The 12,646-nt window shown below is 41.4% G+C and overlaps 1 protein-coding gene across 2 annotated transcripts in view; it reads left to right on the forward strand.

Annotated features, from left to right (window-relative positions):
- The first annotated feature begins 3,669 nt into the window (after nucleotides 1-3,669).
- RIC8A (RIC8 guanine nucleotide exchange factor A) overlaps nucleotides 3,670-12,646 on the forward strand; it is a 36,946-nt gene continuing 27,969 nt past the window's right edge. Inside the window, exon 1 of one of the 2 annotated variants that reach the window (XM_075190959.1) lies at nucleotides 3,670-3,857. In XM_075190959.1, coding sequence (XP_075047060.1) covers nucleotides 3,774-3,857 — 84 coding nt within the window. In that variant the 5' untranslated portion in view covers nucleotides 3,670-3,773. The remainder of the gene's footprint in view (nucleotides 3,858-12,646) is intronic. The other variant, XM_075190960.1, reaches the window with a different exon arrangement.

Raw genomic sequence — 12,646 nt, forward strand, 5'->3', positions numbered from 1 at the left:
GTATTTAACTTAGGTGAACTACTGTACAAATGTTTGCAGCCTCATAGGCACACCGAGGGGAGGGGGGGGGGGGGGGGGTTCCTAGTGCCTGGAAACCCCCCTCCAAGCCTGGTGCACTGTATAATTGAGGTGGCTGCAGCCTGCTCCCGCTTCACATAGCTATGCTTGAAAAGGGAGAGCTGCGTGCACCTGACAGTAGTGCACGCAGCATTGCCCGTGTATATTATGGGGATATAAAGAGTTGGAGAGCAGCCAAGCACTGTCTAAAATGATAGCCACGCCCCCATGCATGCTGGTCACGACCACTGGCGACGTGGTGTGGAAACCCCCCTCTACAAATACTGCGTTTGCCCCTGAGCCTCTCTACAGATTGCCAGCTAAATACCTGTCTTCTCTTTTAGAAGCCTGTGGCAAACACCTCCCTTTGCCACAGTTATTAAACATTTTAAATAAACCTTAACTTGTGCTTCATACAGGACAAGAATATATAGCGAAAATCACATCTAAGACGCAAAACAAGAAAAGTACTATAAAGCTTGCAACAACAATGATATTATCAGGAACAAACACTGGAATTGCAAATGGGTAACAAGCCTAGGGAGTGGCAGTGATTTATACATAATATTGAGTCATGGAGGAATATACTTATATATATATAATTATAATATATAATTATATATACTGCTTGCTGCTGGGCACATTGTCTGCTAAAATTTTCTACAATTTGGAAAATAGGGACAGCTGGTAACTGTGAGACGATTGCACAACGGCAGAAGGAAGAATCAGCACATAGACTAAACACCGAAGCCTCCACAATAACTATCCTCCAAGAACTTGTCCAGGCATACTCACAACAGGATGTTTACACTGTAACTGAATGTACTGAACACTCTCTAGACAAATAAAATGACAATACTGCCAGCTGAAGCAAAACATCTAACAAAATAATCCTGAAAATAAATATTTAGTTTCTAAAGAAAAAGGTTTCTAAACAAGTATACAATGAGCCACAAATAGTAAAGTCTAGATTACAGGGTCTTTGAACCAGCGTTGCAGGAACACCAGGAGCAACTTCCACAGAATTAAGGGGTCGACCAGCATGTTAGTTCCATTAATTCCCAAAACTGAAATATTTAGACAGGAACCATCAAGGTAAAATACATTGCTTAGTCTTAACCTGATTTAAGCTCCTTTAAAAATCTTATTACCTCTTTGACCTCATTGCTTTAATTACATGCTGAAGCATCTTGGGACAAAGTCTTAATGGTATCTGGTACAGGGCAAAAAGGTGAGAATGCAGGCAGTGGAGCTACTGTGATGTCACTTGCCCCGCCTCTGTGTATGAATCCACCAATCCACAAAGTTCATTTCTGCAAACAATGTTTGCCAAGCTGTCAATCAACATGCTACCTGATAAAATGCGGATCCTTGTTTGCAAGTGTGCCTGTCAGCTTAGTGCATTTCAAGGTCCTTGCCCATTTCACGGAAACACCACTGAATGATCAATTTTCAATTTGGAAACATGTAAAACGTCACATCCAACCTACTGTCCCTTTAGGATCACCACCTTTAAGAAAACACCAATACCATTTAAAAAATTAATAAATCACTGTGGCAGGCTATAAGTGGAATGTTGGTATTTACCATTTTCCCTTCATTTCTTCAGGCAGCTATTATTTTTGATACTGTACTACCATGGCAACCACAGTCACATGGCACATGATGTAGTGATCAGAGAGGCTTTGGAACGCCCCTATAAGCTCTGTCTGCACTGTGTCTGTTGGGCAGACTTACTGTGTCTGGCAGGCAGTTTTGTTTGGCAAACAGAGAGCTTTTGAAAAGGAGATAATGATTTGTAGAATACTTAGGAAAATCCAAAGCACGCTTAGAAGGTATTTAACTTCCTATTTAAAGAAAATAAGTAAATAAATATTCTATGTGGCATTGACACGTTAATTTTTGTGTTTTTCTCCTAAAAGACTTTCTGAGAGCTCAGTTTAGCTTAATTTATTACTTAAATTAGTCATAACAGTGAGGGGACAACGTACCAGCTAAGGCCCTACAATGTGGCACCCGTGATTAATGATCATAAATAACCCTCTTCGTTTCTGCTGAGTTATAGAGATATATGCCTCTTAACATGGCAACCTGGTGCAGAGATTTGTAAGACATCGTGGAGGGCATAATTTAGTTAATTACCAGCACTCAGTGGCGGGCTGGCCCGGGGGCATCGGCCCCCCTGGCCGCTCGGTCAGGCCGCTATTAATACAATTCTTTCCCCCGCAGCCGCATCTGATGACATCAGATGCGGCCGCGTCGCTGCACAGGCGGCCCCCCCGGCCACGCCTCTCCCAGCCCGCGTCTGCCAGCACTCCTTGTATTTCATGCATACTACTCAGCTCTATAATACATATGCTTTGATATATTATTGTCAAATACAGGCTTTACTTGCTCCTTACACTCAAAATAACTGTTCAATGTATTATTAAAGAATAAAACTTATACAAATTAGGATTGAAATATTTATAGACATATGACATACATCCTAACTGTCCCGACTTAGGCAATACAGTCAGTCCCAATTTGAGGGGAATGTCCCATCTATCAAGACTTGGGGACAGTTGGGACATATCATCATCATTTATTTATATAGTGCCACTAATTTCGCAGCGCTGTACAGAGAACTCACTCACATCAATCCCTGCCCCATTGGAGCTTACAGTCTAAATTCCCTAACATACTCACACACACAGACAGAGAGAGAGAGACTAGGGTCAATTTTGTTAGCAGCCAATTAACCTACCAGTATGTTTTTGGAGTGTGGGAGGAAACCGGAGCACCCGGAGGAAACCCACACAAACAGGGGGAGAACATACAAACTCCTGAAAGATAAGGCCATGGTCGGGAATTGAACTCATGACCCCAGCGCTGTAAAGCAGAAGTGCTAGCCACCAATATATCCCACCAAGTCATGCCCCATCAATGCCATATGAAGAGGTGAAGGTGTGCATGGCACTGAAGGGGTGCTTGTAGGGGGAGGGGACTATTGGCAATTCAGATCTTTGTAGCTCTGGCCCAATGTGCCATAGCCATGCCCCTGTGGTATGATGTGGGTCTGCTTGGTACACATATAATAAACTAACACATGTAAAGGGCTACTTGGTATACATTTGCCTTTACAACTGCATACATGCCTTATTGCATTCACACCAGGGTGCCAAGCTGCAACCATAGGTATATTTTCTGACACTCTATAAAAATCTTTGCTAGGAAAAATAAATATGTCATTAAAGCTATATCATCCTGCTAACACAGTGCATTTTTTAAGACATGATACCAGTGGTTTGGGCACTGCATGGTGTTGTGCCCCCTTTCTTTCTAAATGGATCTGCTACACTAACGTTTGAAGAAAGGTCAGTAAAAAATGCTGGCTGTCAGTAAATACATTATTATTAACCTGTCAGTAAATATATTGACATGGGTCTTGCATGCCTGAATCACAAGCAGGTTAATACATGATTATGACAGCTCTGCCCTTTACACCAGTCATTTAATTTTAAAGCACATTGATCTCCCTGTGTCCCTGATCCAGACACGTTCCCAGGGATGTGATCTGCAGCAGCCTTCAGTGAGTGACAGCCAAGTCCCTGGGCAGGAGGCCCCGCCCCCGTGTGACGTCACCGTGTCAGTGGTGAGCAGAAGGAAGAGCTGGTCCACTTCCTGCACAGGGCAAGTATCAGACACACACATTGCACCTCAACCCTCTGCCAGCCATGGACCTGGATGCCATCCTAGACCAGCTGGAGACTGGGGAGCAGGAGCTGGTACATAAAGCACTGATGGAGTATAACAAGGAGGTGAGTGATGCTCCAGAATAATGTCTAGAGTGTGTTACAATGGTGGGAGGGGATTGCAAGGGATGAGTGGAGGGTTTTTTGCTTCTCATTGTAACCCTGGAATAGGGTGGGAATGCATTCGTGAGTGACAAAGATAATTCAGTGTTCTGTGGATGCATGTGGGTGTATTCATTTGCATATTCTGTGTATTATAGCTCAAAGGGCTTGCAGCTTGCTGGTGATATTACCTAAGTACAGGACTGCTAGAGAAGCTACATTATCCCCTTAACCAAGGTGCTTCAGATTATAAGAATTAGCATCTATGCCACTGCTTGCCAAGACAGGGAACTGCTCCACAGTCCCTATCACCCTTCTGTAGGTGTAATTTGTCATACTTGGAAGTCTGTGGCTCTCAGGGGCAGGCTGGGGGGCCCCCTGGGCCGGTCCCATAGTGGGCTACCTTGGGGCCACCTGCTTTTTTTCCTTTAAAATATTCCTAATAGGCTGCTGAGTTGCGTCCCACCCCTGGTTAAAATTTTCCAGCCCTCCCCTGGTGGTTCTCCAACTGTTGTGGAACTATAAGTCCCAGCAGGTCTGATAGGGCACATTATGGCTCCCCAGCTTTTGTGGATTTGTAAACCCAAAGTTCCAGCTTTCCATAGCACTCTGTACACCTCATGCAGACTTCCCCCTTTCTAGTAGTAACCATATTTTTGTAGTTTATAGAATATTGGTCAATATTTTTTTTTCTTCATTTTGCCTGTCAGGAGAATGTTGTGTCCGTTACTGACGTGTTGGGTAATTTAGAAGCACCTCAGACAGCAAAACTGACACTTTTATTGGCCTTTACAATGAACGTGCTTCGTGTTAGAACAGGTTGTTGTATTGACGTTGCCCTATATCAATTAGGTGTCAGGAGAAACAGCGTAGGTGGAGCGAATTCGATGGGAGAAGACCTGGGGCGAATGCTACTGTTAGTCCAGCTATTTTGAGAACTATCCAGGGTAATTAGGCTGGATGGGTGAACTGACCATTATATCCCCAAGTATTTGTTGATTTGTGATATTGTTAAAACAACCAGTCTAGGGTTTGGTTTGTTGTTTTTGTGTTTGCATTTTTTTTTCTATTTGTGAACACTGACTTGTTTCCCTAACGCTATGTGCTGGGTATCAAGAAAGCAGGTAAATATAATACACATTAAATATTAAAATGAGTTATAGAACCACAAACTCCTAGTTGGAATGTGAGCAAATTACAGGAGACATTAGGGGGGATACATTCTTCATCTTATAATAGGACACCCAATTAGCTGTCCTGTAGTGGTCCCTATGTACTGGGGAATCAATGACGCTGATCCCCAAAACACACATGCAGCCTTTACGGCAAACTCCAGACCTCTGAACGATCATGTGACTTTAGTAACATTTCGTGGTGAATTTCTCCCAAACTTTAGTGGTTTCCGGGCACGCTACTCTCATGCATTTGTTATTTGGCTGGAGGGGGTTCATTAATCACATGTCTGAAAAAAATAAATAAAAAAGTACATTATGCACATGAAGTCAAATATCTCCAGGAACTGACTTCCCCTCCCTAAATGTGCTCCAATTTTACCAGTACTGTAACAAGGTTTTTACCACTAAATAACCTATTTCTCTTTTGCAATCAAAATCAGTTTGCCCACATAAGTATATGATCAGTAATGTTATGGATAAAACACTTTTATTCGTGTTATCACATTTGCCACTTTGAGGATAAGCTGTCGTTTACCAATTGAGAAATTTCTTTACTCCATTATTGAGATCGTTTTGCATTCTCAAACATGCATTTTGTGATACAGAAATAGCAGTGTACACCTGCAGCATCTCGTCGGGTGCCCTGAACTGAGAAACGGCTACGTGCCTCAATTTTTGTTTACGAGCAAGCAGAAGATTATTGGTGGCCCGCTGCTTGTGTCAGTTGTTGGAACACTTTGCACATACAGTTTCTGAGCCCAGGCTTATCTTGTGGCTGCTTATCTGTCTATTACATACTCTCCACATGGCATGTTTAAATTATTGGATGCCTCACTAAGCTTATGTTGACTTTTTGGCAAATTGAGTGAGTAAACAATATATCACAATAAATAAAAATATTATTATAAAAGCTGCCACTAATGTTAAATATATAACACAGGAATGATTAAATACATTTAGTTACCTATTTGGCCTTGTTCAGCTATAGAAACTTTACGGGGCAAATTCAATTCGGCTGCGTTATTCTAGGAATAACGCGGCCTGCGCACTATTACAGTTAGTACGGTTAAAGTGCACAGTATTACTGTTAGTACGGTAATTTTAACGCAGATTTTTGTTTGCATCTCTCAGGGCCGCGAGTAAAAATCCGGGTTAAAATTACTGTATTAAAGGTAATAGTACTGACGCCCCGTTAATTCTAGATTAACGTGGCTGAATTGAATCTGCCCCTACATGTTTAAAGCACCTAAGTTCACTCAGTATCACCATGCCGTATTCCTACCACCCTTATCAGTACTAGGAAGACAAGAAGAATTCCTAAATCCGAAGTTTCTTTCAGCTGATTGGCTTATTATCTGGACAGATAAAATTGTGTGCTCAGTACAAGCACATTTTGTACAACTATCTTAGGGGCCCTTATTAAACTTGCCGGCAAAGAAAAACGAATATCCAAATGTCATTTCTGATTCAAGTTACCAGATATGTTGTCTTCTGTCATTTTTTTCTTTCTTCTGTCCCTTACTTTAGTATAGATGTGACAACGCAGTTCACTTGTCTTATTCCAGGTACCACACGCGTTTGTGTATACTACCCACCTTTTCTCATTCTTCGTCAATTTTTTTAGTTTATTCAAATCTATTTTCAATAGATTCCACTTTTACAATCAGTGTTTAATTTAGAGCTTAGAGGTGTCATTTTTTTTCTGTTTTATTTCTGTTCCGTTCACTCCAATATGGACAGTATTCAGGAGAAGATGAGGTATTGCGTAGTGATGTGTGTAATAATTGCCGCCCATAAAATGAACTACAAATTCCATGAGGAAGGCCATTACCGGCAAATACATCAAAGTATGCAGACTTTTGTAATGGTGGATTCCAACGGGGATGAATTAGTATTGTTTGAGGATGATGTACACACTGATGAGGGTGAATATGATGACAGTGTAGATTGCAGGTGCTGATATCTAGCTGAGAGAAGGGAGCTGGCTGATGCTGGTATGCTTGGTAATATTTTAGGTAGAGTGGCATGTTAGCAATTTTATGTTTTTCTACAGTGAGACTGGAGAGTGATAAGAACACTGCCACCCCTCCTGTTTCTGTATGAGCTATGGCACAGTAGAATGTCACTGGAGACTTTTAAAAACATTTTTGGAGCAGAAAAATTGTACAGTCAAGATGGGATAATGGTTCCGTAAAAGTGTTGCAATTTTGTGGGTTACGTATCCTACAGTAAAAAAAGCTATTGTAACCCAGGCCTGAACAAATTACTCAGAAAGTTAGGAGCCAGCAAGTTTTGTAATAAGAAAAGGGACCAGTGCACCTTAGCAGGTGTGGCTATACAAATACACAAAATCTACAACACGGCATACTAAACAGCAGATAATGCTTGGCAGTGACAGTAATTTGAACAATTATATATTGTATGTACATTAATAAAATGCCAGCCATGTACCCCGTTAAAGTTTTATTAATAACTGGTGCACGATTATCTCGTTCTTTTTTGCTTATTCTGCCAATATTAACCTATATTCATTCATTCTAAACCTAAAATCTGTTTTAAAGAGCTGCATGCAAATGTTTTATTTCTGCCGTCTAGCAAAAACACGGAGGACCCAGTAACTGGACCCCCAGGGGCAAACGCAGGATTTGTAGAGGGGGAATTTCCACACCACGCCACCAGTGGGCATGACCAGCATGCATGAGGGCGTGGCTATAATATTAGACAGTGCTTGGCTGCTCTCCAACTCTTCCTAACCCAATAATATACATGGGCAATGCTGCGTGCACTACGGTTAGGTGCATGCAACTCTCCCTTTTCAAGCAGAGCCGTGTGAAGCGGTGACAGGTCCAGCCACCTCAATTATACAGTGCCCAGGCTTGGAGGGGGTTTCCAGGCACTAGGAACCCCCCCCCCCCTCCCCCTCGGTTTGCCTATGACCCCTTTCATTTGGAAGCAATGCAAGTGCATGTAGAAACATAGTCCTTCCCAGCGGATGGTAAATATACCACGGCTAGTATACTGCCAAATCTCAGGTAATCCCTTTTAATCCCTGTGCACACCATTAACACAAGTAATTGAGACATTATATAGTTATTACCTTGATGCTGGATTTGATGGGAGTAATACACATCCACAAATATAATAAAATAAAGGAATTCTAAGCACAGAGAACAGATTTATTACATCACGTCAGACAAAGGTTTCTTGGAGAGGAACATTGTAATAAACTTTTTTGTGTAGTCTAGAGTCAGGTTGTTCACGTACTCCTGGTTTATAATGATTGTATAGTGCAGGGTAATGTTTGATTGCACTGGAAAATTGTTTGAGATATAAATGGATTATTTACCAGTCGATAATACAGATCATTGGACGGCTGCCATTTTTGTAGTTGTTTTTATCTATTTGCGTCATTGCTACCCTATTATTGTAGACCAAGCGCATAGATTGCAGTGGATGTGATCCTCAATCTATTTTCCTATTAAAGCATAGCCGGTTTCAGGGGCAAATGCAGCATTTGTAAAGGGGGGTTTCCACACCATGCCACCAGTGGGCGTGGGGGAGTGGCTATAATTTTAGACAGTGCTTGGCTGCTCTCCAACTCTTCCTATCCCCATAATATACATGGGCAATGCTGCGTGCACTACTGTTAGGTGCACACAGCTCTCCCTTTTCAAGCAGAGCTGTGTGAAGCGGGAGCACGGTCCAGCCACCTCAATTATACAGTGCCCCAGGCTTGGAGGGGGGTTTCCAGGCACTAGGAAATCACACCCCCCTCGGTTTGGCTATGGGTTTGCAGTCTGAAGCTGAGCAGCCAATTAAAACAAATGTTTTGGAAGCCAGACCAGTTCTCTAATACCATCGGCACGCCAGCCCTTCTGGAAAATTGCCAGGATGCCGGTCCGGTCCTGGGCACACATCTGGGACACTGTAAAGTGCTTATAATGTTTGCCTTATATAGCCATTGTTACTGCAATATATCGGCTTTATGTACTCAGGAAGCCCGTGGCACTCTCCTCCCTGGGGTAAACCCCTCAGCGTCACTGCAGTAAATAAACTAGGATTCTGAGTAGATGAACGCGGGATTCCAGGACTGCACAGATAATTGGTAATGTCGTCATTAGCCTTCACCTCTGAAAAATGGGTCACGTTTAATCTGACATTGAATGCTTCCAAAATCATTAAATATGTGTAGTTACTGTAGGAATTGGCCGTGGGCTGAAGTCTCTTTCTAATATGTTTATAAGAAAGGAGAACCATTGACCTCCGTGTATTCTAGATTTCTCTTCAACTGATCTAGAATCATGTTCCTGAGCAGCACCAGCTTCTAGAAGTAACTGTGGACTGAATAACAATAGAATTCTGTCATTTACAGCATGTTCTGTAATAGGAAATAACAATATCCATCAAAAAACGCTGCTGTTTTCTATATATGTCAGCATGGCGGTCAGTGCTATACGAGTATTTACATACAGAGAGCTGCATATATCTTACTACTATGTTATAATAGTCCAGCCTATGCGATTGGCTCCCCTGTCTCTATATATAACCTAGGGTCTGGCATTGGAAAACATTTTTTTTCTGGCACATAATATAACGTTCCTGGATTGTGAACAGGTCGTGTTTACGTTTCGTTCGGATGAAACCTGTTTTAATTTTTATCCTCCGTAAACACAATAGCTCCCATAACTAGTTTATTATCAGATGAAAAGACCAGGCTTGTCCGGATAGCAGGGCACAGTTACGTCAAGTTATCAAAATCTTCTGTGTGAATATCAATGAATGCTACACACAAGCTTCCATATCATCAGTTATTTATATAGCGCTAATTCCGCAGCGCTGTCCAAAGAACTCGTTCACATCAGTCCCTGCCCCATTGGGGCTTACAGTCTAACTTCCCTAACACACACACACTAGGGTCAATTTAGATAGCAGTCAATTAACCTACCAGTATGTTTTTGGAGTGTGGGAGGAAACCGGAGCACCCGGAGGAAACTCATGCAAACACAGGGAGAACACACACAGATAAGGCCATGGTCGGGAATCGAACCTATGACCCCAGCGCTGTGAGGCAGAAGTGCTAACCACTAGGCCACTTGTGCTGTTTACCTCAGTAATCGTGTAGCTGTACTTTTACTAGGCCTTAATCCTGTTAATCTTTTATACCTTCTGAACCATACAGCAGTAGAAACATAGACCTTATGCTAAGTATATCTAACAGGAAAAAATAGGAATATATATATTTTTTTTAGTGTTCTTTCCATCGTTTGCCACAGTTACACCAAACATTAGGGAGGGTATTCAATTTGGTTTCCGGTCCGCGGAAATATTGTTTGTATGTGAAATATTTCCATAGAACAAGCAGCATATTGTAGCAGTCCTCCACACACCCAGCGCTCCAGCTAAAGGATTTTGATTTGATTCCAGAACAAGAAACAGGATTTATGGCCAATGTGGCAACACACACGAGTGGGCAAGTTGGATGAAGAAGTTGGTAGTTCTTGGGGTAAATGTATCAAGCTGAGAGTTTTCCGGCAGGTTTGAAAAACCAATCAGATTCTAGCTGTCATTTACCTTCAGCATTCTACAAAATGTCAGCTACAATCTGATTGGTTGCTATAGGCAACATCTCCACTTTTCAAACTCGCTGGAAAACTCTCAGCTTGATACATTTACCCCCTTGTGTAGAGCTGTTGAAAAACTTCTGTCGTCATTGGGTTCTCATTGTGCAATCGTAATATATCCACGAGCACAGGCGGATAGAAATAATCTTCCTGCAGAATTTACGAAAATGTCTGATAAGGATCTTATTACTTGTGATGGGACCAGTATGGGGCATCTCAGCCATTTTCGGGCATTCTGCGGTAACGGGCCCAAATTGCAGCGTGCACGGCCATGGTGTATACAGATTGTTGCCCAGGACTGCTCACTGGGTTACTTTCACCTGCTGCCAATTGATGCATCTGTTTTATTAGACACAACTTGGAATTATTCCCCAGAGTGTGCTCACTGTAATATACTGTGTGATTATATCTACTGTTTACCTCCTCTGAGGGGATTTCCACTGCCATCACCGTCAGGCCGAACCAGCTTTGTGTTTACTGTAATGTGATCCATTTTTTGTTGCTACAAGTAGACCCTATGCATTTATTTAAATGGAGAGTGTCACGTAAAATAAATAAAAAACAAGCATGTACCAGACATCCTGGTCACAACTGCTAAACTTTTTTTTATTCAAGTCTATTAGTCCTCCTACTAACTCTCTTGTCCCGGCTCTCTCCCCCAGTTAGTATCACCCTATTTGTGTCTCCCCCTTTCCTTTAGGATGTGAGCTCTCAGGAGCAGGGCCCTCTTTCCTTGTGTACTACTTCTACTATTCCATCACCCTCTGTACCTCTTGGCCTGCTTCCCTAGCACTGTTTTCTTAAACTTTGGCCTACTTATCGCTGATTTCTACCATCACTTTCACTCATTGTCCCAGAAATAATTTGATTTGCATTACCATGTAAGCTGTGTGTACGTATCTATTCTATATATATCTATATATATATATATAATTGTGTGTGTTTTTGTTCTTCATATTTTGTTCTTTAAGTATCATGTTGTCATGGGTCACTGTTTACTACCCTCTGTGGCGCTTTATAAATTAAAAATAGTAATAATGTGTTTACACACACAGCTGGCAGCCATTTTGCGGAAGTCCTAAAATGCAGACAAATTTGGTCTCTATGGCGGGATGGGAATTAGCAATTGTACACTTGGGAAAATACTGTAAATACAGCAGAGCTTTGTGCGAGATACATTTAGGAAAATAAAGAAATCCAATCTAGTTCTTAAAGGAATAAGCAGCAGATAAAAAGGCTAAGAAAACTTTGCATGGAAAATATAGACAAAGCCAATGAGTGGAAGATAAACAAGTACTGTATATAAAGCTTATCTAACAGGCCAAGCCACAGTAAAACACAAAATCACAATGTTTGGAGGACAGGATTGCATAGTCTATTAAAATCTTATTAGCTGCAAATATTTTTGCTCAACCTTTACTGCTGAAAATTCAAAGGGGTGGCTTATCCTAGACGGAAAAAATATTCACCAGTGTGTGAATAATTCTCAAAATTAAAGGTAGCTAACTAAATTGGGCACTTTGACTAACATTGCATTCATGTGCAGAGTTTGCACTGAACCACTGCAACCAATCAGATGCTTTAATTGTCTTTACTTGTATTAAACCGATAAAAGCTAGTTACTGATTGGCTGTTGTGGTTTGGTGCAAATTTTTCACTTAAAATGCAAAGTTAGTAAATGAGACTAAAAGGATCAAATAGAATATATTTAACGGGTTGCTCTTGAATGATGCTTAACTGGACTTTCTGACCACTCTCTGCAAAATCAGTAATTTTTTTTTTCACAAAAAGAGCATCAACATCAGTAAACCAAAACTAGCAAATACATTAAGCTAACCAACTTTAAACGATGGCAAAATGGATGAGTGACAAGGAGGACAAATCACTAGCCGTAATACTTACTTTTACAATATGCATATGAGTATTTCTATGTCACCGGAAAATTATATTCGTGCTT

Source organism: Mixophyes fleayi, chromosome 11 (genome assembly GCF_038048845.1).
Source record: "Mixophyes fleayi isolate aMixFle1 chromosome 11, aMixFle1.hap1, whole genome shotgun sequence".
Lineage (NCBI taxonomy): Eukaryota > Metazoa > Chordata > Amphibia > Anura > Limnodynastidae > Mixophyes > Mixophyes fleayi.